The sequence below is a fragment of the Zonotrichia albicollis genome, chromosome 5, assembly GCF_047830755.1.
Source record: "Zonotrichia albicollis isolate bZonAlb1 chromosome 5, bZonAlb1.hap1, whole genome shotgun sequence".
Taxonomy (NCBI): Eukaryota; Metazoa; Chordata; class Aves; order Passeriformes; family Passerellidae; genus Zonotrichia; species Zonotrichia albicollis.
Window position 1 is genome coordinate 71096748 of NC_133823.1, and position 25369 is coordinate 71122116.

General features: G+C 40.0%; 1 protein-coding gene across 11 annotated transcripts in view; it reads right to left on the reverse strand.

Moving 5' to 3' along the window:
* BLTP1 (bridge-like lipid transfer protein family member 1) overlaps window positions 1-25369 on the reverse strand; it is an 86766-nt gene that overhangs the window by 5430 nt on the left and 55967 nt on the right. For 3 of the 11 annotated variants that reach the window (XM_074542027.1, XM_074542029.1, XM_074542025.1), the window contains exons 47-76: window positions 24587-24814; window positions 24161-24254; window positions 23134-23184; window positions 20592-20798; window positions 20262-20500; window positions 19450-19694; window positions 18866-18971; window positions 16820-16917; window positions 16534-16719; window positions 15685-15853; window positions 14990-15201; window positions 14181-14379; window positions 13540-13599; window positions 12453-12679; window positions 11438-11568; window positions 10467-10590; window positions 10201-10310; window positions 9427-9517; window positions 8853-8915; window positions 7095-7339; window positions 5976-6191; window positions 5668-5848; window positions 4623-4815; window positions 2580-2741; window positions 2338-2477; window positions 1966-2167; window positions 1603-1806; window positions 1308-1487; window positions 757-894; window positions 43-303 (exon numbers count right to left, since the gene is read on the reverse strand). In XM_074542027.1, the coding sequence (XP_074398128.1) occupies window positions 43-303; window positions 757-894; window positions 1308-1487; window positions 1603-1806; window positions 1966-2167; window positions 2338-2477; window positions 2580-2741; window positions 4623-4815; window positions 5668-5848; window positions 5976-6191; window positions 7095-7339; window positions 8853-8915; window positions 9427-9517; window positions 10201-10310; window positions 10467-10590; window positions 11438-11568; window positions 12453-12679; window positions 13540-13599; window positions 14181-14379; window positions 14990-15201; window positions 15685-15853; window positions 16534-16719; window positions 16820-16917; window positions 18866-18971; window positions 19450-19694; window positions 20262-20500; window positions 20592-20798; window positions 23134-23184; window positions 24161-24254; window positions 24587-24814 (4962 nt within the window). Of the gene's footprint in view, window positions 1-42; window positions 304-756; window positions 895-1307; window positions 1488-1602; window positions 1807-1965; window positions 2168-2337; window positions 2478-2579; window positions 2742-4622; window positions 4816-5667; window positions 5849-5975; window positions 6192-7094; window positions 7340-8852; window positions 8916-9426; window positions 9518-10200; window positions 10311-10466; window positions 10591-11437; window positions 11569-11774; window positions 11976-12452; window positions 12680-13539; window positions 13600-14180; window positions 14380-14989; window positions 15202-15684; window positions 15854-16533; window positions 16720-16819; window positions 16918-18865; window positions 18972-19449; window positions 19695-20261; window positions 20501-20591; window positions 20799-23133; window positions 23185-24160; window positions 24255-24586; window positions 24815-25369 lie in introns of all 11 variants that reach the window. The other 8 variants (XM_074542036.1, XM_074542034.1, XM_074542033.1 and 5 more) reach the window with 8 other exon arrangements.

Genomic DNA, 25369 nt, shown 5'->3' on the forward strand with positions numbered 1-25369 from the left:
GAAATACTTGAAAAAAAAAGATACAAGTCATTATCTACTCACCTCTCTGAGGCACTGAAGAGTCAGACACACTCCTGGATCTTGTGACAGCTGGAGACTTGAGGCTGTGAGATGCTGTCCCGGGTGACATAGTGCTGCTGGCACTGTGCTCACTGAAAACATTGGGGGACTGTGCCATGTGAGTGAAGGAAGCAGACTGGCAGGGCTGCTCCCATGTCCTGCAGTATGCTTTTCTTGAGGATTCAGGAGAAAGGTGCTGGCTCACGCCTTCAATTGAATCTGGTGTGCCAGGGCCTGATGCTACTGGAGAAAATGCAGCACAGGAAATACAGAAAAACCATTTCATTTGTGTCTAACCATATCCTCACGTACACTAAGAAGTACTAAGAAATAAATGTATTTCATTTAACATAACTCAAAGTTTTCTACTTTTTTTTAATGTATCATAGAACTACAGAATGGTTTGAGAAGGGCCTTAAATATCTGGTTCCAACCCTGCCACGGGCAGGGTTTATTAGATTGGGTTGCTCAGGGCCCCATTGTACCTGGCCTTGGAATATGCTCTTTAAATTATTACTTTACCACTTCTTCTGTCTAGGATTTCCTACAAGACATCTCTGAGTGACTGCATATGGAATAAATCATAATACATTTACAGGTATCCAATGATTTAATATGACACAGGTAATAAATGCTTATAAAACTCCTCCTCTCTTTGAGTAACAAGTTTTTTTGTGATAAGTAGCAGTCTCCTACCTGGCAGATTTATTGTCTGATCACCCAGGAAGAGCCTTCTAGCAATGCTTCTCCTGTACCAAGCCCTGGGAAAGGCCAGGATCTCGCTGAGGCGGCGCATGTCATACTTGAAAGAAGCAGATCCTATGTCACAGACAGCTGAAAAAGCACATGCACACATGTTGTAAAATACCCAGTAATAACAGGTTTTGATAACCAAGTCATATTCTCCTTCAGCTAATAGTGTTGTCTCTGCTGTCATGAAAAAACAGTTTTCCTAAGGTGTTGCTATTTCTTCAATCCAGCCGTTAGATAAAAATGCATTTCATAAAGACACAGTAGAACCCAAGAATACAGATTATGTTGAGTCCTGCTTGTGTTGGATGTGCCTCAGACTCCTCATGGGAGGATTTTAATGGCAAATTACTCACAACCATCCTGCTATTTCCCCAGTAAGTCAGGATCCCATGTGCAGGGGCAGAAAATAAGCACACAGATCTTCCAAGAGTAAAGTCCATCAATGGAACAGCAGTTCTGTAATTAGCTGGGATTAAAATGAAAGAAGCATTTACCAGATATGTTGATCAAAGTGGTGTCTATCTTGCTGGTAGCTTTGCTCACAGACTGACTCTCAAAAAAGGAGGAGCCTCCTGAACGCCTGATGCGGGACAGGCTGACTTTCACAAACTCCAGGTTGATGCTCAGGGAGTCCTTGCGGCCAGTGACCGAAGTGGGCTCCTCATCCACATTCCCTACAAGCAGGAAGGAAACAGTTTCATCCTGTGTGATCCCTCCAAATCTGCAGTTCAGAAACCTGTGCCACACTTGAATCACGCTCATCAAAGCAAAAAAAACGTCATTCCGTACCCAAGGCTCCCGATCCTGGGGTGAGCACAGTAACAGCTGATTTTTGTTTTCCAGCTCCATAGGGGTGGAACACATAAAGGGAGAAGTCAGACATGCAGGCAGTAAAGCTCAGGCCTGAAGAGCTGCTGCTGGAAGTCGTCAGATCTGACTGACTGCTGCTGTGCCTCGTCCTGCCCAGAGGGCTGCCGAGCCCAGGGGATGAACCTGGGGGCAAAAAATCAGATTTTTAAAGCATTGTCAAACATGAAATAATGCTTAATGGTAACAGCAGTATTAAACAGACCAAATACACTTCAAATTATGCCCTTTATCAGCAATATAGCTTAAATATTCTGAATCAGTCAACAGTCACACACGTATTACCTGGTGCTCCCGATTTACCAGCTGAATTCTTGGAGCCACTCTGTGGAGTACTGCCACCAATGGACACACTTTCTGATGGGTATGTTGTGCCTAAAGTTTCCAGTTCTCCTCGGTTGGAAGAGAAAACAAGATCCAGGGAAGGCAACTTCAGCATACACTCAACTCTGGATACTGGCAAGCAGCTGAACTTGATTTGAGAGGGCTGGAAGGCAGAAAGAAAATAAAGCATTCAGAAGGGACACTTGACTTTTTTCTTTATGAAGTTTTCTTCAAGAGCTTTTATTCCTTAAAAATGAAATTTGGAACCATGGCTTGTTTAAATGACAGTGACTAAAGCAAGTTATCCCCCTGAATGTTGAGTTAAACCCTCACCTGGACTCGTACATAAACCACCACATCTACAGGGAAGGAGGAGTATGCTGATGTTGAGGATGACACCAAGGATGTTGTGGACTCTTCCAAGGGATCTTGTAAATCAAACTGTCCCATGTCTTCATCCTGGGAACTCACAGCTTTTAACAAGTACAAAAACTCATTAGAAAGTGGAATTTGAAGGGGAAAACAGCTCAACACCAAAAAAGCACAGAGTGCCAGAATACAGCTATGTAACTGACCTGTGTAATTCCTTTCAATGGGTGTGATGGGAATGGTTTCAAGGGCTTTCTCCAGGAAGTCCAGGAGGCAGGGGCTGATCACCATCTCCTCTGGCAGGGACTGGAGTGCAACCCACGCGTAGAGTTTAGCAGTTTTCACTCCACCGCTTCCTTTCCCTTTGGCTGCAACATTGAGGAGATACGTTTGCCTAAGGTAATAGCACTGAGCAGTAACTGATCAACATTAGAAGGCACTTCATAACTTATCAAGCTGTGCCCTCTTATTTTCTCTATCATCTGAAGAGATCTAGACCAGGTCTGCTAGAAGAAATGAAGCCATTAAGTTTTCTCTTTGCAGAAATAACCATTAGTCTGTAAGGCTTAATTGTAGTAATTCCATTGCTCATGTTCTCAACCAAGCACTCTGTTGTCATTGTCACCACCTCACTTTTTAGAAAATAGCACTGAAAGCAAACACAGACAGTTCTTCTCCAAATACCCAGTGCAAAGTAACCACAGCTGACTGGAAATGAAAGTGGCATTAGGAAAATTAAATCAACAAGTCTGGAAAGAATATCAGTTTAAATAGAGAAAAATACATCAAAAAATTAAAACTGCAAATGGCAAGTGCTACTATGTTTATGCAAAGAATGACTAAAGATTCTAAACTATAATCTTTGAAAGCTTGGAATTAGCCAGAGGATAAACAAATAAAAAGGTTACTCTCTTGTAAATTTGTGGAAGAGGAATCTTGAATCCATGCTCATCAAAATATTAATATGCAGAGAAGATATAAGTACCAGCTCACTTGCTGTCTCTATGTTATACAGCTATTAGAATGAATATACATCAATGGAGTCACAGATTTAAAATTCTCCAAGACAAATATAGAAATTAACTACTAAAACAGAGATTAAAATCCTTTCATTTGTTAAAAAAAGAGAAAACACTGACTTCCCATTCTGTGCAAATTATTCTGTCTCATGTCTCTGACAACATGGTCCTGTCTTACTCTTACTGGAAACCAAAGACAATACAACAAGTTGTTTCCATTCCAGAGGAAGAGTACTATTATAAAAAAGTAGTATAAACAACAATAGGTGTTTTTCAAAACCATTCAAGACTAATAAATACTTATAGAAATAAAATGCATAAAGAAATAAAGCAATTACAAGCCAATCTGCAGTCTTGGGGGGGGCATATACATTATCATACAAGTGCAATTTCCACACCAAATGCAGAGCTTACAGACATTTAACCAGCGAGACTCAGGATCTGGACATCATGTGGTAAAAATTCAAAGGCAAAGATTAGAAAGGCAGAGTAGAGAACAAAAGTGAAGTAGCATAAACCACTATGCAACATCTGGTCATCAAAGAGGATGGCCACCTAAAAGAGTAAGAGCTAATGGTTCAACAGCATGGAGAACTGAGGAAAGTATTCCCATTTCACTCTTCTCTCCCAGCATCTCTGGTGATTTATAAAATCCTCAAGCACAACTTCCAGTTATTAATTGTGCTTGGTGATCAAGTTCTGGCAAAATTTTGGCTTTGTGTTTAAAGCAGCATTTCGATGCCAAGGAGAGAAGAGCGAATGTCTCAGAAATTGGAGATGCAATCTACATGCCTCTGGATCCAACAGGAGGTAACAACAGCCTCCTGCTTGAGAACAGGAGTCATTGGAGACACAACAAAGCCTGTATTAGAACTCATGTTATTCCAAATCATGGCTATTTAGAGGCCTTCAATGGGTGAGACATTTACAGATATTTACACTGCTTTCCAACATTCTTTGGTTAAATGAAAACTGGGAGAAGGCAGTGACAGCCCAACACTGGGATATGGTGACTATGACAAAAATATTACTGAGACTGCTTTGGCAAACAATGTCTGAAAATGCAGCTTCATGAACTGCATTTTTGCTTCTGGGGTCAGGTTTCTGCAGCTAAAGTCAAACCTGGATAAACACAGTGCTCCAGGTAAGGTGTAGCCAGATCTAAAGGCAGTAGATTACACCAAGGGAAAAAAATATCCATGAAAGGTTCAGAAATTTGTCCATAAGTACCTGATGGGATGGGTGGGGGTTGGGGAGGAAGTAAGGTGTTAGTCTTGCTGTGGATAGTGCTAGAGAGAGGAGGAGATGTGGCAGTATCTTTCATACCATACAGCTTGGACTCTTTGGAAAGGGTGCGTGGCAAAGAGGATCCTCGAGAAGTGTTTGGAGATTCAGTCTTTAGAGTCTTGGAGTTGTAGTGCAGCTGGAAAGCAAAGCAAGATCAAGTTACTTCACACAAAGAATTCAATTGCTGTACAGCCATTTGGTGCCACTCCTTCCCTCCAAAATTTATTTCTTCTCATTTTTACAGAAATATCATTGTAATATACATTACATTCCAATTCACATCCTATACACAAAAAGAACTGAAAACTTAGTAAAAAAAATAGATAAATTAATAAACTATTAAAAAATTCAACAAAACACAGAGAAACAACGGAAATTCATGATTTGGGAACACTAAAGCTTGTTTCTCTCTCTGTTACATGACATGCACCCTGTGCCACCTATGCACAACTATGCCTTTGTGTGGTGGAGCTGTTCCACTACTGAACACAGGAATACAGAAACCGACACAAAAAAACCCAAAATACCTCTGAACCCAGGAGTTCACACCTCCTCCATGTGCACAGTAGACTACTACTGAGAACACAGAACATAACAAAAGTTGTAGAGAATGTTTAGTCACTCCTGAATTTGACTAGAAGCAGCAGGCAGGACCTGAGGTATAACTGTTATCCCGGAGTACAGCATGGAATACATGGTCCTTCCCCATTGCAATACTAGAAAAGCCAAGCTGTATCAAGTGAGGAGCATTTGATTCATGGCATTGCCTCAACAGAATTATATCAAGTTTTTGTTCAGCAGCAACAGATTTTTCCCTGTTCTTACTCCATTAGGATTTCAAATCACAAAATACAAGGACATTTTTGTTGAGACCTGTTCATGCTAGGATATAGACACAAGGATTAAAAACCAAGGAAATGTACAGTTGGACTCTGTTGGAAAGAAAACATTGTCACTGCCTCCCTGCTGAGTTATCCCTTCATTTTACCTTTACATCCACCCCAGGAATATAAAACACTGTTGTTTCCACATCACTGGATTTTGTCTGTAGAGATGATGGCACTTTCTTGCCAGCAAGCAAGTGAGTAGTAGATGCATAATTAGTCTGAAATTTCTTCTTTTTTGAAGGAGACTCTTGATCCAAACTCCTGGAACTCCGATCATAGCTCCTGAAACAAATACCCTCATGTTATTAAAGTAATTTCCTGTGCCACATTGGGCCAGAACAACTTATGGTGCTGTTATTAAGCAGCGATAATTAATTGCTGGTAATAAACCAATGCACGCATTTCTTACCTTCGCAAACTGATGTCATCGTGCTCTTGCTGGAGCATCGTGGGATGCAGCACACACTTCCCACAATCAATTTCCACCCTGATATCGAGCTCAAAGTCAATGTTTCTCTCCGTGGTGGTGCCAGTGACGCTCCTGTTGGTGGGGGTTGTTGGCCAGCGCTCGGTGAACAGCTGGTGCACAGCAGCAAAGCCCGTGGCTTTCTTGCGAGAGGCGCTCCTGCACAGGCACAGGTGGGGGGCACGTATCAGCAGGGCATTCACCTCAGCAGGGGCTACAAGGCATTCCCAAACTATGCCCACATTGTAGGATCTTATGAGAATATTTTGGGGAAAGGCCTTAGCTGATATGCAGCAATAGTAGCAGAAAAAACCACGAAGCTTTTCTTAAACTCTCAATCAAAAAAGGAACAAAAATATGCACACACAATCGATTTCATATTTGTAAGTAGCCACATTTACACATTCAGTTTGTGGAACTACACCCTGTTCTGTGGTCAAAAGCCTCACTTTCTGTTGGGAATTTAGCTGCTAGAGACTGGAAAAGTACAAAACCGTGGCTAATTCCAAGTCCTGCACCTGCTAGATAGCGTGTCCTTGGGGCCTAGCTGTGGTAGGATAACAAACAGTGAAAGAGACATGAGAAAAGAGAGATGTAACCCCTAAGGAATGAGGAAGAGTAGATGGTATAGTTTAACCAATAGATTGCTTGGCTTACAGAATATTCATAAGCTTATTACTCGCTGTATAAGTGTCTGATGCTCTCTTCAATAAATGGAATTTGCTTATCACTCATTTTGAGTGTCCGAGTCTCCCCTCACCGACAAATGGCTCATCCCCGACAAAGGCCTCGTTCCTTCGACAACTTTCCAAGTTTTTTATTCTGTTCCAAGAGTTGGAATTTGTAACAATTACCTCCTCTTCCAATCAGGATCACTCCTTCCCACACAGTCACCTCTAGTGAACACAACCTCACCTGCCTTCCACACCCACATCTGAGTGTATTCACTACATCAGCAACAGAATTCGTAGCTTGAAATTCAATATTTCAAGTTTGAGAACACTGAAAGCATACTGAGTTATCTTCTTCATTTCTGTGTGGTTCCTCAGGACTGTTACTTACGGTGGTTTCCTATAGAAATAGGTCCTCTCCCTTTCATGGTCATCGTCCTTGTCCGAGTCCTCGCTGCTGGAGGATAAGCTGTCATCCCGGCGTCCTTCTTCAGGCTGGAAGGGAATGCCGGGTGAGAAGACAGCTGGAGTTTTGGGTGAACCAAATACCGAGCATGAGCCTTCACTAGCAGATGAGTAATGGGAGGGACCATCAATAGTTACGGACAAAAGGTCCATTTCTGTCTCCTCTGGAAACTGATTGTGAAAAGACAAAAAGATAGTAAATTTCCACAGATTGGATTTCCACGGAGAATGCAGTAGATAGATCTGGAAATAAAGAAGCAGGCCTGCTATGAGAAACTCTCACTTCTGAGTTCCTCATAACACAGAGAGAGCAGGTAAAGGAATTGCAGGAGGATTATGAAAAAGAAGGGAATGAAAGCTTGGTGGCAAGACCTTTGCCATTGCCTAGTGATTGAGCTCAGCCTGGTAGACAAAGATTCGTCATGCTCTTACCAATTTAGAAGGAAAGGAAACATTTCATTTAAATTTAAGAACTGTTTTGAAAGCAAAGGACAGAAGGCAGCCCAAGTGCCCATGGCTTGCAGGAAGCGTTAGTGAGGGCACGCAGGGCACTAGACAGAATGTACAGCAGCACCCTGGGCATCCCAGCCTGAGCATGGAACTGAATGCCCTCCAGGAGCCTCCTGCTTCTCACAGAAATCATGCCACAAGCCATTGTCCAACATTCAATTCTTAAAATGCCTGGGAAAAGCATCTACAAGTGTTAAACACCAGCACTTTCTACGCAGTATCACTGTAGAGCTACACAGCTGTTGTCTGCATACTCAAATTACAGCTCTGATGAACAACTGGCATGATGTCAGCAAAACACATTTTAAAAAAATTATTCAACATTTGGTACCTCCAGGTGATTAACAGCTTTTTGGTATGACAGCAGAACCTAAGCTTACTGGGCTTTTACATAACAACAACAGGCAGGGTAGCTTTGAAATGTGAACATATTTAAATGTGCAAAGCACATTCCCAGGTGCCATTTCCACCATTCTCTCAGAAATAGGCATTTATTTCCTGGGAGCATTAAGGAGAGTTAGAAAGGAGAAAAAGTACATTACTGTCTCTTCTGTTTGGTTTTTTTTTTGTTTGTTTGTTTAGTTTTGCCTTTCCTGATTTGTTATGAGTTTTGGGTTTGCTTGACTAATTCTTTAAAAAAAACTACTATTTTCTCAAAAGATGGTTTTGGAAGCGGTTAAAAAACTCAACTTCTCCTCAGGATATTAAGTTTCGGAACTTTCCCTACTTGCTATTATTGGAAAATGTCTTATTCCACACTAAATATAAGAATTTAAACAGAAATTAAGAGTGTGAGAAGAAGTCCTCCCACCTGGTAATTATTTTGTACCAGTGTTGATTGCCATCACATTGGAACACAATGTGACATGTGAAGGCACACACTAAAATCAGCCTCTAAAGCACATTTCAATGCTAGACTTGGGTCACTTCCCATCAGCCTTGCTCAGTCTTTAAGCAAAAAGTCAGTAATTCATTTTAGAAGAAGTTCTAAGGCTACATAAGGGTGCATCAACCATAAATCATGTTCCTCTACTTAGTTTATGTATTTAAATATTTTCAAGCCCAATATACATTCTGTTTAGCTCAGTGCAAAAGAGATGAAATATTGAAAAGCAGCTCCCTATGAGATAAATTAGTTCTCTGGCAAAGAATACTTGTTTCTGCTCAGAAATACCTGAAAATACCCTTCCCCTGGACAGCTGGATTGTTGTGCAATCCCCAAAGCTGTTTGATTCAACTTAACAGAAATGAAAAAAAATATACAAATTAAAATAATTACAATAATCTCAATCATGCAAAATAAACATTTTAAATGTGAGAAAACATACAAAAAAAAATAATAAAACAACCCCAAGCCAATTCAACAATCCATTTCAAATACTAAGGATATATCTGTACAGCTACAGCAAACTAATACCAATTTCCAAAACTCTAAATATATTCAAACACCAAAAAACCTAGGTGATTTTTTGCACACCTCTGACAAAAATTCCAACAAAAGGACTACTGTGTGAGCCTAAGAAACAAATCAAGCCATTTTAAAATATTTTTCTCTCATGAGTCAATTTCTGCACCAAGAAACCAAAATACATCTGTCTTCTAAGAAAATAAGTCTGTTTTTCAAAAACAAATCTGTAATTTGAGGCAAAGCAGACACAATTCAGGCTTGCCTGGATGTAATGATCTCATGAACTGGTGACCAAATGGCAGAGGAAATACAATTATATGGCATAGAAAGTAATTCTTACAGAATCTTGTATGTTGAAGGTTACTCTTGGCCCAGGGGATGCAGCATCCACACGGATATCTGGGAGGTCTTCACTGTCTCCCAGTCGAGAGCTGCAAGCAAAACAAAACCAAAACAGCTTTTTGAGTTATTCTGCAGGATTTAGGGTCATGCAAACATTGAACTACACAAGTACAAGGTCACACTTAGCATTCTTTTAGGGAAGAAAAGATAAAATCATAATTGAAGCACTTGGGTACATGAAAAGGAAGGAGGGGGAGAAGAAAAGAGAAGGAAGCTGCACATGACTTGGCCAGCACTCTATCTCTGCTGATGTCTCTGTGCAAGCTTTTCAATCCTAAAGCCAACATGCAGAAATTACAGAAAAATAAGGCATTTGTAATCTGCCACATGGGACAATTATTTACACAGAAAAAAGCATCTCCCTTTCTTCTTCTCATTACAAGAGCCCTTTTAAAAGGCAGGCGATTGCAAATCAGGTGTAGAAAACAAGATTATTACAGTATGCTATTTTTCCTTATATACATGTTTTGAAATCAGGATTCTGTAGAAAACCCTAAGTTGTTCTAGCAGTGGAATCTTCTCAGTGGTTTCAGAAAAATGAGAAAAGCTTTTTAGAACATGCCTGCCTTGCAAAATGACCTCTTTCCAGCCAGTTCCACCACAAACAGCTGCTGCCTGTGGTAAAAGGACTCTTGAGGCCCAAGTCCAACTTCTCCCCTGTCCCATGTGCTGCTGTGGCTATCACAAATATCCCAGATTCCCAGAGGCTCACCTTGCTCTGTCCATTCTCTTCAGAGGGGGCCTCCCTGATGCTGAAATGCTCTTTGAGCGGCTGTAGCTGGGTTTGTAGCTCAGACCCCACTTGTCTTTCAAGGAGGCAGCCTACACCAGAAACAATACGGAAACGCAACTACTGAGAACACAGGGAAAAAACTCTGGCAAGCTAAAATGCTACTGCACGTGGGAGTGCCAGCAAAGTCAAAGGGTTTTTGGGACACAAGTGCTACAGTATTCTCCAAGGAGCCTCCTCCTGCTCACCCTCATGCTGGATCTCCGGAGCTTTTTGCGGACGTCCCTGCGGATGTCGTTGACAGCCACCGACTCCAGCTGCTGATAGCGCTGAATTTCTTGGTTTATGGTCCCTTCACTTGCACCTAATTTCCTGGAGGTAAAGCATGGTTGAGTTACCTTACAAGATATTACTTCCACAATTTCAAAACTCTTGTTGTAAGAATGCTTTCCCCAGGAACTAACCCATTTTCTCTTTTGTCCCAATACTTAGGACCAGTGCCAAATACAGCCACAGAATTATGAAAACGAGCATTTAACCTAAATTCCTAATTTCAGAAAAAAATTCCCACTGAATGGTGACAGCAATCTCATTTTAGGTATAAACAGTAAACATATATCCCTTTTCATTATTTAACATGTAACTACCAACCTCTGTACTCCCATCACAGACAGATCCATTTTTACTAAGTCTGTCTTGGGAAAAAGGGGGAGGAAAGCCCAAACAAGTCCAAAGTCAGAAAACACTATTAATAAAATACACAAAAGGTCAGGTGACATTAGTGAAATCTAAAGTAAGTTTTTCTTAAGGGTTTTCTCAAGTACAGTATAAGAAAGTTTTCAAGTTTCATCTTGAAAACATCATGTGCAAGACACCAAAACCAAGTTTATATTTAAATAATTTTCCTCTTCTTCCTAAGCTTATTACAGTTTCAAAGTAATATATTTTCCCAAAGTAATCAGCACGATAATATATCAAGATAGAAGTCTGATTTTGAATCAATAGGAAAAGGATTATAAATCAGTCATTAAAATGCAGAGTCAGAAAAATACAGACTAATCTGACACTTGTGGAACAACCCGAGAGATTCGAGAGAGCACTTGCACATACAGCCTTTGCTTTTGGAGTCCTTTTCTTTTCAAATAGAGGCAACAACTTGCACTTAACCCTAACAGTGCCACAAGATGTATGATACAGACATAAAGCAAACCCCACTTACTTCAGGTCATCAATGACTTTTGCTTGCTCATTGAGCTCTCTAATATCAACCAAACGCTTCATAAATTTCCTTCCTCGCTGTTCTCCAGTTTGGATACTGGAAGCTCCCTGCCGCCGGTGATCAACGATCTCCTGTTTAAAATGAAGATTTCATTCATGTCCTCATGAAAAACTGGCCATCAGAACATTGTGAACTACAGGCAAAGTGAATTTCACACCTTCAAATTTGGACTAGTGCATGCAAAAGAATCAACTCATGTGAACAGGCAGCTGATTGGATTTTTTTCCAGTGATCCAAAGCCCATCATTCAGTTAGACACACTGTAACTACTACATACATGTCCCCATGAGCAGGATCTGCCTGCTTTCAAATGTGCTCTGCTAGGCTGGAGCAGCTCCCGCTTCGCTGAGCCCCAGAGATATTCTACAGGAACAGAGTATCGCTGCCTTGGGGGGCTCAAACCCAGCAGGTGATTTACAATCCGCTGCCCAAATGTGAGCTTGCGTGCCTCTCCACCCAAGGAACCTCCACCTGATTGCTGAACAACAAACAGGAGCATTAGTGTGCTGGGAAAATGTTTCCTCAGTCAGCCGGCTAGAGACATGAAGGAACAGCTGTTAAAATGGTTTTGCAGAAAACCAAAAAGCAAGGTCAACAGCATGCTGAGTGGAAGTAGGTTTTTATGAATTTTTTTTGTGTTAGTTACTTACTCTCCTGTGAAGAAAACCTAGAAGAAAGCCACAGCTTTTACAGTTCAGCTATCTGAGGTTAGGTACTGTGTCCCCTCCATGTTCTCAAATCCAGATCGTTATTTCCACATAACACCAGTAGAAATATGATCTGCAATTTGTTGCCTTTGAAAGATGGAGTTAGAAAACATACACACAAACGTTTCTGATTTAACAAGACTTGCATGAGCTATAAAGACTCACGTGCTGGACTCAAGATTGAGACCTTTCCATTTGACAGAAGACTTTTTCCAATTAGTAGAACTTATTTTGGTGGAATCACTTACTGCATGGATAGTGGGAGACATGGTGTCAACTTCATCCTCATCTGAAAGGTCAGCTATGTTCACAGAGTTGAGGTCAGCAATGTCATCAATATCTTCCTCTCCTGTCAATGTTGTGAGGGTGTTGCCCAAAGCATTCAGTCTTTTCCCAATGTTTGGATCCATGTGGACATCAATACCACACATCTTCCACAACACATTCAGCGTCCAGGTTCCAGCACTACTACTTTCTGTGGTAAAAAAAAACCCCAACAAACCAGTTTAAACAGTTTTTCCTGTTTTAAAAAATCTCCCATAGAGAATTGTGTACCTATTAGCCAAGACAGTTCTTTGTAACTGAAAAACACTTTTTTCTGTCTATTCTGAGGAAAACACGTTCCATAACTGAAATGCTTAATGAAAATACTTCACAGTATTTCTTAAACAAGTGATACAACACAGGCAGACCTAATGAAAATACATTCTCTTCGGAGCAAGTAAAGAGCATCTCAAGCTTCAGCTCATACAAATGCAGGCAAGTACACTACTCCAAAACAGAATTTCTAACAGCAAGAAACATAAAGCACGTCTTTCTGCTCTTTCTGCATGCACAAATGCTGACCTATTTTTATTCAAGTCTTGAACAATGATGCTGGAAGATGTCATATGTGTTCTGTACCTAGTGAATATCCTGTCTGCCCAGGATTTTTCTGAGTGCCACTTTTCAGCATCAAAATACAGACCTTGCTCTAAGCATGACAACACAGGATATTGGTTTTCTTCCTATATGGAAGTATGGCTGATACAGAGACTGACAGCTATTTCTGAATGCTCTGGAGAAGGTCCAGACTACTTAGACTGGGCTGAGAGGGAATTTGGGAAAAAGAGAAGCCTTTTCTGGGAAAGAGAGGGATGGCAGCTCAGGGTGCAAAGCCTCAGCATGAGGAAGATTGAGCAATCCCTAGGACAGGAAGCAATGCTCACTGTCATGGCAACTATTGCTGACTCTTCCCCAACCAATTAAATTAAAACACAGTTAAAGGACTTAAATTTTATATTCTGTGAATGCTTTTCTTATGGAGGACTTGATTAATTAAAACAAGCACATTACCTGCTGCAGCTTGGCCTGTTGTCCTGGAACACACTTCATAGGTACCATCTGGCACAACACCTACAAGAAGCATACACAGCCAGTCACTGACTAGGCAGCCAGGAAAAGCTGCTTTAGAGCAGCCCTTCCCAATCCCACCCTCATTCTCCTGCCTGCCATAATTAAAGAATGACAAGAGTTCTAGTTTTATTTCTCATTGAAGGACTTTTCTTATTTAGTAAAGTGAACTTACTTGCTAACATACAAAACTCTAAATATGTATCATGTATGATACACATATGCATTGAATCAACTTAAAAACCCATAAAAATGTTGGAATTTTCACATTATATAAAAATATTCTATATTAGACTATTAAAATCTTACTGGGATCTTATGTAATTGTATAAAAGCGATGCATTCAACTCTTACAATATCTCTCAGGCAAAATTATATATAAAGCGGTAAAGTTCATATTAATAAAGGAAAGCAACAAAAAAGGAATATAACCTTTTGGATCTATATTATTTTGCTTTCAAAAGGCCCAAGTCTTTTCTTTAGGTTTACTGGGAAAGCTCAGCTGTTTTTCAAGTCAATGGCAAAGACAAAAGTGGATTTCTATCTGAAATACTCTTGTCCAGTATGAAATCACCTGCACTTACATGCATTCATGACTAGATCTCCTCTTATTTCTGGTTTCCAGTCATCCCAACTTGTCTCAAAGCCATCAGCAAAGCGGATGCAGAAGTTTTTAAAATGACCTTTGCTAACCAAAGACTCTGAGGAGCAGGCAGTGATGAGTGTGCTTTCAATAGTCAGGACTAAAGCAGAGCCAGTGTCAAGATCTGCAGAGTGGTTGGACTGGAAAAGAAAATCACAGGGAGAACTTACTGGTCAGTGCAATGCCAAAGTGATTACATTTCCTAAATGCCATTTATCTTTCCCTATTAACTGACCCCTGCTCATATCTCCTTGGATTTTTCCTTCTCTGCAGAGAGTTCCAAAAGCATCACCTCTGCCCATACAATGCCTTGCATTGCTGATTCCTAAATGCAACACCTACATTATACATTTATTTGAGCAGTGGGAGTCAAGCTCATCTGGAAAAGGAACAGAAACCTAGGTTTGATCAAGGGCTATATATATAATCCATATGGCCCCATGACCAGAGAAGACAAGCCAAGGATCAATTCTTTTCTCCAAGAAAAATGACACCTGACTTGACTGAACCATGACAAAAAGTACCTTTAATTTTTATGTTATTTTTTTTTGTGTTTATTTTGATGTAAATGTACAGATTGATACATTTCTAGCTCTGAATACGCACAACTATAATTATGTTTCATTTTAATTTATATTTCCTTTTATAAATTAGACCTTTTTTGAAGCTTACATCACCTGGTTCTTGTATATGTACACCACACACAAATGGCTGTTTTAACAGACTTGCAATAATCATGCTTTTGCTTACCTGGGGTGTGTTTGTGATGGGCAGGCAAATTCCTAAATCATTGACAGTCAGCTGAAGGAACAGAGTGCCAAAAGCCTGTGCAGAGGTTTGCTGGATTCCAGGCAGCATATCCACCACTTCTTTTGTGGCCATGTGAATATCTTTATGCAAAGCCATTCTCTGTTCATTCCAGTTGTCATATGCTGCCTTGTAGTTCAGCCAGAACAGCACAGCTTAATGAGGAAACCAAAAATGCTTAATTGAAATCAACACCTTAAAAAATTAATGTATAAATTCTTTTTGCAATCCCTTTTTACAGCTCCTCCATTACTTTAAGTGAGAGGATGTGTAACAATGGACACACACAGGTTTCAGGGTGCAGCGATCAGGTCATGCTTCAAAGGACAAGATGGACAAACTTGATCATTTACCAAAGTTAATCCATTGAAATACAGAAAGTCCTGCTGTTCTCAGCATTATTCATCTGTGAGGATTTACAACAGCAACTTGCTCCAAACCATCTAATCACCTCAACATGTGGAATTTTTGATGTGTGATGACAGATTTATCAATCTGTTGGCATGAGGGAGATCTCCCAAATTTCTCAGCTACTTAACATGAAATACAAAGAATCTTGAATAATCAAACCTTTTGAGAAAAAAAAAAATATCTCCCTCAGTATGAACACAAACTTGCAGCAATTGTCTCTACAGTACCTCTGTCAAAGGCCACAGGCTGGGCAAAAACAATGGGTCTGTTCAGAGTAATGAGCACAGCCTCCCTGTCTGATGAGCCACTGATTTCTTCTCTGAGAGCATTTCTTAATCCAATTCTTGTCTTGAAATAGGCAACTTGATGGAAGTCTGAGCCAGCTTCTTCATAAACCTTAAAACATTACAAAAAATGGCAAGAGGGAGGGAAGAGTTCAGGGATGGGGAGGGGGAAGAAGAAAACCCCAAATTACTGCATTTGACAGAATATAAAATTACAACAAGTCATGTCCTTTCCTGTTCCTCTCTAGCCAAAGCTCCTTTGATGAGCTTCAGTATTCTTGAATTAAGGTCTGATCACAGCATTATTTTCCTTATTTATCATAAATTGTTAACTAATGTAGCTATTTATAGATCCAGATTCTCTATTGTGACAGTTGATTTACAAGTCTTAAGATTTCTCTTTGTCTGTTTCTTTCTAGGCATCACAAAACACTTTCATATCCTAGAACAAGCGATTCCAGGTAACAGCAGGTTTAAGAGTACAAGAGGTACAACTGTCAAACCAAGACAGACAAACTAGGTCAAAATGTAGGTCTAGCAAAGTTTGGATCTCCTCTGATCTTATTATTTCATTCCAATATTGTAAAAAATTATATTAATATCAACAAAAGTTTTGAGTTGAACTCAGCAGAAAGGCTATTACTGTTCTAAAGGGCTAACAAGTTCTAAGATATTATTAATAGAGGAAAAAACCAGATAAAAACCAGCACTGTGCAACAACCTTTTAGCTTGGTTGTGCAATTTTTTAATCACACATGAAGAACATTACACGTAAAGATTCTGAGCACTAACCTGATGTTTAACAATCTGTCCCAGAGCCAGATTCAAATCCACCTGGCACTTTCCAAACAGTTTGAGGTAGCTGCTGCTTCCAGGCATTGCTTTGGTTTGCAGCCTGTTGGAGAGCTCGAGTTCTATCAAGCCCGTTTCAAACCTCACAGCTCGCATCGAGGGAGTTGTTGCTGTCACCTGAATTCCCTGATGGAAAAGGAAGGTACAAAGCCATGAGCATCTGGCTCAGAGGCATGATGAGAAAGGAAAACAGAACCCAAGCGCTGTTTTGTCGTTGTAAGATTACCTTGAACTGCAGGCTCAAGGAGTAAAGAAGAATTTTTGGTTTATCTCCATCTGTTGTGCCATCGTGTTCATTCCAAAGAGGTATTGGCTGCTCCCCTCCTGTACACATTAAAAATGCACAGTCACAGTTTTGTCAAAGAAAACATTTTAAAACCAACACATAAAAAAGTGACCATAAATTAAGCCTCATTTTAAACAGTGACCAGTTGAGGATTTACAAAAACAAGTGATGACTGGAGACATGAGTGCAGATCATACAATTAATATCTCTCCACTAAGAATGAAGGAACAGAGGCATGTTCCTCCCTCCTGGGAAATTTTCCATAGCAAGTCTCAAAGTCTGAAAGGATTAACACCTGCTTTTCAAAAAGGATGGGTTTTGTCCCCTGCACCAGTGTATCTCCTAGTTATCTGACAACACAAGTTTAACACTTGACCAAATACTATGCAAATCCCATGAAAATGAGGAATTGAAATGATATCAGTATTTTTCCATGAGAGGAAAGAGTATTCTGCAATTATTTTATTTTTGGGTTTACTTGCTCATTCTGGCACATTTCATTCCAAGTTATGTACCCCTAAGAAGCAATCCTGGTTTTAATTCTCCTTGATATTTATCTGCATTCCAACTTAGTTAGGAAGGGCTTGCTGCTGGAAAAGGCTAAGCCATTATTTCTCTCCAAATATGCCAACTGATCTAATGACAGTTATTTGGTGGCAAGGACAAGCAGTTGAATCATGGATTCAAAAAAAACCCCAAACAACAATCAATTTTTATCACTCCATTCTGTATCTGGATAATTTTCTTTTAATCAACACTGCCTTTAATTTTCAGATGCCATTATTATGGACTGCTCTGTTCATTAACTAGCCCTCAATCTGGGCAACTTCACCTTCAGTAATTGGTACTTACACAGTTCTTATATAGGGATAATAGGCAAACAATACTTTAGTGCAACACAAACACTAATTAGAAAAAAATACTGCAGCACATCACACTAATTGGTATTTTCAAGGCATTTAAAAAATTACTTTGCTCCAAGCCAGAGGGACCAAGCCAATTTCTGTCCCCATTGTTCTGCACTGAGCATCCAGACCCACAGATTGCTGACCTGACCACGTCCCTGCTGAATTACCCCAACACGGAAGGCAACAGTCACATTTTAAAAACCACCAGGCTGCTACTGGCAATACAAATTTACAGTCTGGAAAAGCAGAGAAGCAGCACTGGTAATAAATTCCTCATATAAAAGTACAGGGCAGATTGAAAGGCTGGGTCTATGAAACACTGTAAAAGCTAATACAGCTTTCCTGGTTCAGCACTATATATGCTCCTCCACACAAAAAAAAGTTCTGATAGAATAATGACAGCTGTCAGAAGATTTATTCTTGGCCCAAGCATTTTCTTACTACCCAATACTAATATATTTTGGCTGGAACAAGTATCAGGGTGTTTCTTGTTAGCCTTCAGGGAATTTGGCATTTTCCATTTTCTCCACTGCATTTTCTACCTGCCTTGAGGGCATGTCATGTGGACTGCACCATTCTTTTATTGGATGTATATATCTGAATATATATACACACACAGAGGGACATGAAAGGAGGCAGACGTACACACAGACATTCTTTTTACTTAGTTATCACTTTTTATTCTTTCCTTGTGTTTCCAGCTATTGATGAATCTTACTAAACTAAAAATTTGCCTTTTAGGATAACTCAAAAAAAAAGTTCAAATCAAACAAAGTGACTACAGAAAGTAACCCAGCCAAGGTCACATTATGGAGACACACAGAGGCTGAAGTCCAGAATGCCAAACAATCCTGCTTCCCAATAAAAGTCCTGCTTATGATAGACCTAGAATAATTTCCAGAGCCTCTGTTATCATTTCAAAGCCCAGCTCTGCTTCCTGCTGCTGCTTGCAGTGCTAGAGGTGAAATGAGGGTGGCTGTGAAATTAATGAGCTGATCCTGACTGAGAGCTACATCATGTTGCCATCAAACAAAGTTTGAGGATCTTATTTAAAGCAGCTTTTAAGAGTTCCACTTACCTGAAACCTTCTGTATGACCTCATTTACTTCCTTCATGAACACTTTTTGCACAAATACTAAATGGTTTAAAAGGTCAGTCGTGAGATTATGTTCAAAGGAGCCAACCTGTAGAAATAGAACATTTGAGAAAAAACATTACTTTTAAAAAACAGTGGATTTTCAGGTTGTTTTCTTTTTAGCTGCCAACATCAGAATTCTCGTTTACAAACACGCCAGACTATTTTTCTGACTAAAAAGTTCGTAGGAATGCCCTGCTTTTCCCCAGCAGCATCCCTTTTCTCTCTGGAAAAATTAACTATGGAAATTGGCACACAAGTAGAACTTATGAACAGAACACTCTGTGTCGAGCAGAGCATTTTATATCATTAAGGTTCTATGCCATGTCATTATTCCATTTATGGAGCTGTCTAATAAAAAAAATCAGCTATAAAACAACAAAAAAAAATAGTTTTTCACTATTTGGATTCAGCTTATAAACCTGAGAGCTCTGAAGGAGGCAGACTGCTAAAAAAAAATGTGAAGATGAACAGACAGAACTGTAATAGAAGGGAAATAAGTTATCAAAGATGCCTGGAAGCCCCACCTCAGCCACACAGCGCAGGTAGTTGCCCTGCAGGTAGTAGCCCTGCTTGGCAGGGAGCTCATCGATGCTCCAGATCTGGTCAGAGTAAGTGTCATGCTCTTCCATGACATATTTCCCTGACATGGTGACAGGAGGCAGGTTGAGACTGGCCGAAGGAGGAATGGTTGACATGTCAGTGGCAGAAACTTTGGAAGTGAAGCGCAGTCTGTGGTTTGGAAGCTCAAAATTAAACCTGGTCTGGGCACCTGAAAAATGAAGGTGGGGAAAGAAAAGGTATGAACTGGCAAAAGAATCTCTTATTTATCTTGAAATTTAAGAACAGTTTTGGAACAATAGAAAAAAAATGTAGATGGTTAAAATGTTACTGGAGTTCACACAGCCAAAGAACTATAAAGACCTATCCACATGATTCTGGGTTGTCTTAATTTTTAGAGAAAACAAAGATTCCACAGTAATAAGACTAAGGGGGAAGTCATACAAACCACCTTGTGAACACAGAGGCCTTACAAGACTATTCTAAACCAGCATTAGAAATCAAAATTTAGGTAATCAAGGATCATAACCTGATTTTGGCAGTTAGAGGGAAGCTTCCTGGGAGGATGCTATGTATGAACATGTACATGTCTTCATGTGCTCTTGCATTCTGCCTCTGGGAACTGTGTAACAACCACAGTGAAAATTCTCTATATGGGCCCACCTGGCTGAAGCCCATATTAAAAAAACCAAAGCTGATGACAACAGATTCAAAGCTCTAGCTAGAACTCAACAAACACCAAGTGCTTGTGGGTGCTTATGGAAGGCCAAACTGTCACCTGTCATTCCATGACTCCTCATTCTTCCCATCTTGTACTCGGCCTTCAGGGAGGGCAGGAGCGCCGCTCCGATGGCAATCCCATCGATCATGGCACTGAACTTCAGCACGATGGGCTTCTTCTCCAAACCTTCTGGCAGCTGGGGGAACTCATTCGTTTCAACTGGCGTCTGATTGATGCTCGTTGGAGTCTTCTCAGAGGGCAGAGGAGTGGCCACATCCTCCTTGGCTGGCTGGGGCCTGCGCACCGGGACAAAAGGCAGGAAACCCTCGCTGTTAACCCACCCTGAGGTGCCAAAGGCTGCCAGGGGAGGGCTGTGGGAGCACTCACGCCGTGGAGGGCTGGCGGATGAGGTCGGAGATCTGCTTGGAGAGCTGGTGGGAGCTGCGCACCATCATGCTGTGCAGCGTGGCCGGGTGCTGCGGGATGTTGATGCTGATGGCGCCCACCTTCACCACGGCCGCGTTGTTGGTCTTGAGGCCCCTCTGGGCGCTGTACAGGGCCTGCGATTTGGCAATGCTGCACTTCACCACCGTTCTGGCAGCAAAAGGGAACAGCAGTCATTTGCACGCCCTTCCAGTTGTGGGTTAAACTGAGTCTTTAAGTGTCAGCTGAATTTTGCAGTAAGATTATCAACTACACCCACATCCCTTTTTCTCTCGCTTTACACACAGATGCACTACATGCCACAAACAACTACATTACACTTAAGAGAACTACATGTCATGCATGCCAAAAAATCCCTATACCAAACTCCTATCCTTGCTTAACCTAAGGTCATTTCAGTGCATACACACCAGGCTGCACATAGACAAACAGATTTGCACACACAGAAATAAAAAAAAGAACCTTCCATTTCAACTCCTGTTCAGGAATAATCTCGAATAATCCTTTTAGTAAAAACTCAGATTTCTGAGTTTTGCATCCAAATAGGTCATTGGAGGAAATACTTAACAGTAAATACACAGCATGTGATTCATAAATTTGTGCATTATATTGATGTTCGATTCAATAATATTATTGCAAAACATATTATCTAAACTTGATTTTAATATTGGGGAGGATATAGTTCACAATGGTTACCCAAAATAAAAAGATAACTGCACTAAGCAGACAGTTTTTGATGTCATTATAGAATTTTGGCAGAGCAGAATTCACTAAACTCCTATTAAAAATATATTGGGGTAACACATAAATGTTTCTATGGTCAATTCCTGGAGGGTTACCCAATGGAAGTATATTATGCAGCCAACACAGAATTACAGCCTCAAAGAGAAGGACATGTAGTTGTCAAGATGCAATACATCAGTTAAAATGGCTGAAAAATAGACTAAAAATTGAATAAAATAAACTATAGACTATGTAAAATAGACAGTATAAAATACATAAAAACATTCAATGCAAGTTTCTCAAATACTGTATTTCAAGGGGTCTAGCTAAAATACTTTTTGTATCATATTTAAATTGTTTATAGACAGTTTGGTCTCATGGTAGAAGATTCATTATTCTATGAACTCCACTCTCTAAGTAATGTTTCTTCTTATTCTTATGCTAAAATACCAGCAAGCCCAAAGCAACCCAGATGTGGAAATACAAACCAAAGAAAAAAAGGCATCACCCTTCTGCTTATAATCAGGAAATACACAGCACTGTAAGGCAACCACTGGCCTATCAACAGCAAATTAATTGCCTCAAGTTCAAGGAACACTCAGATTTTCCCAGCTATGCCAGAGATGCAAGTGACCTAAAGCAGTTCAGAATTAATATTTTAGAGCAGACTGTCAAGTAAAAAGGATTGCAAAATATGTGATGAAGGAAGAAACAATTCACAACAATTTTCAGAAAAACATTATACAAATAAACATTACTTAAGAAAAAGCCAGAATTGCTTTAATTCACCACTTTAGAAGAACAACATTATTTTTTCTTGATATTTGCTCCTGTCCCACTCTCTTCCTGCTACCATTCTGACTCAACTGTTGTGAAGCCAATCAAGAACACACTTCCATCTCCATCTATAAACACAAAATACTACTGCATTCAAACAATTTTAAACATTTCCTTAATTAAAAATACATTACACCAGTATGGCTATTGCAGGAGAAAGAAAGCTCAGCAAAATTAACTGTGCTTTTCTCCATATTTCATGCAACAAAGGAATTTCATTGCTGCTCGCCTACACAAAACCTACTTCCATAACAAGAATGTGAAACAACTGTCTGGCTATCCATTCATTACTGAAGATCTGCAGTTTGCTTACCTACAGTGACATGCCTGTAACACACCTGGTTCTATCTCATTAAAATCATTAATCATTATTTAACTTCTATACCAGTCATGCTTCCAGAAAGAATTGTATATTGTCACATCAATACTATAAATGATCACTCTGAATAAATAGACACAGATCTTCAGCATGCCTGGGAGTTAAACCAGCACACAGAGAAATAAAGATAAAAAGGAACAGCCCTGTCCATGATGGCACCACAACTATCCCTCCAAGCACAGCAGTTCCAAAGCAAATCTCACCTCTTGTTCCCTAACATTTATCAACAACTATTTCAGCTCATTAAAATAAGTACAGGAGCAGATCTAAAGAACTTAAGGGCCACTAAAACCATTCCAACATTACAGTAGTGAGTGAAGTGCAATAGCAGTCCCTCAAACTGTATTGCTAACATTGACAAGGGCTTGTTTTAGGCAGATATTTAGCAGGCTTCATTAAAAAAGTTGATCTAGGTAATACTAGATGATGAACCAGGATGTATTCAAGCATCATCTGCCTCCACAATCACACAGAGTAGGAAAGCAGCCATTATCTACACAACACGGAGTTAATTGCAAGACTATTAAACATAATAATATGACATACAGAAACTCTTGTTTGGCTGTGCTGGTAGGAGATGTAGGAAAATCCTCCAGTCTACAGATGAAGATTGAAGAGAAAGCAAGAAAAACAAAAACAAAGCAAATAAAGAATAAACAGTCATGCAAAATTAGTCAGTTAATTACTTGTAACCCACAATATGACACTTATTTTTAAAATTACCAAGGTGAAGGTTTTGGTTTTGTTCATGTTTGTTCTTTGATCTTGTTGTTTTAAAGATTTATCATTACTTCCCCCCTTTCCTTTTGTACCCTTCCCAATATGTTCATGACTGTCAGATTGGAACTTTTATTTATCCCTCTGAAACAAACTTACTGGAAGCAATTTAGATGAGGAAATTATAAAATTCTGTATGTTTTAATTTCTATGTAGCATCCTGCAAACTAGCCAGGAATTAAAAGGAGAGAGAAACTCAAGTGACATTGTTTAGCCCCTTTCTACAAGAGTCATGTTCTCAGACCAGTACACATACTGAGGGTTACCCAGCCAACACCCAAATTGTGTGAGGGTGATCTGTGCTACAAAGAATTGTGGTTCAGCTCATTCTGCAACTCAAACAGAAAGAGATGCAGCTGGGAACAAATTAAAATTATGCATGGCCTTTTTGAGTCTGTGAACCTGGCAGAAATAAAAAAAGCCAGAACAATGTGGATGCTGAGCAAGTGATTCAGGATGTTCATGCACAGAAAGTGGTTCTCCTCCCCTCCCCTGCCACCTTGTGTCAATTATATAAAGGCTGGAGAAGGGATATTAGAACAACAAAACTAACATGAGAGAACAAAGAACGATGCATCATGAGAGTTGGAAAATATGTCTACTAAAGAAACACTATAGCTCTTAAACATATAATTACCAATGAATAATTACCATCAGAAGATTAATTACTCCCTACAAATCTCATATGGTTTGAGCCTACAAGTTTCAAAAAGCAATTAGAAGCACAAGAGAAATAATACAACTCATAACACTTTGATGAATTTGAACAATTTTAAATTGTAGACTTCATACTTACTGGATATTTGGGGTAATTCCCTCCAGCAGGACAATATTGACACCTCCAATGTGAGCAGTGGCACATGTCTCAGTCATCTTTTGGTGTAGCACATCTTCAGGGAAAAAATTTATTTAACAGCATTTCAGTCAGTACAATACTTCAGGTGTGCTGACTGCTTTTAAAAATATTACAGCAGGAAAATAACTGAAAAAATTACAGCTTTAGCAGTCACAGTAAGTGATGTCAAATATAAAATGTGACAAGAGGAAAGCTTTTGAAAAATGAGCGACTGTCTTCATGGCACTTTCTGAAAAGCTTGCAGCATCCTTTATAACAATTTTTGAAAAGCACTTGTTGAATATGATTATATCACACACACACACTGCACACGCGCATGTAAAGCTGCCACGGAACTGTTTCACGAATGCTTTCAGCCGATCCCACCTTTCATTTTCTCTTTCAGGGTGAAGCTGCCGTGGATCCTCTTGAGCTCAGACTCCATGGTGAGGCCGCCGATGTCGGCCTCCAGGTGCGTCCTGTTGACCATGCCGATGCCGAAGACGATGAGGGTGACGTGCTGCGGCTCCGCGCTCACCAGGCTGCGCTTGCGCCCGTTGTCCTGCTCGTTCTCGAACACCACCCTGCAGGCCGGCTCCGTGGGGCTGCGCACACCTGGGCACAAACACACGGCAGCTCTAAACCCGTGCCACAGCCCACTTACATCCCCAGTTCAAACTGAGGATCACAGATATTTCGTGGCAAGAAAACTCCTCAGGAAAATTATCTGTGCTTCACTCGCTCCACCCCAATACCACTGCAACCGAACCGAATCCAAGACACCATGGAGACAATAATGAGCAATGTGGTTTCGTTATTTCGTTATTTCGTTATTATTCACAGATATATTCACCTTATATAAATATTTGTAATGACCTGGTTTTATTGTTATACCAGAAAAATGCCCTGACAGTTTCCAATTGCCCTGTTTATTTTTTGATCATGGCACGGGCAAAGATTATTATAATTCGTCTTTTTGGATGGACAAGTTTTCCTTTTCAACATTCAGGAAGCTAAAAACAAGGTAAGAAAATTGACACTTTGTGCAGATGTTGGAACTGTGGATATGATATTCTGTGCATGAAAGACACTGGTATCTGTTTAATAAGAGTTCCCATCTGACACTCTCAGAAGTTTTTTGTTCTTTAGTTAAAAGAAGTCCAAAGAAAA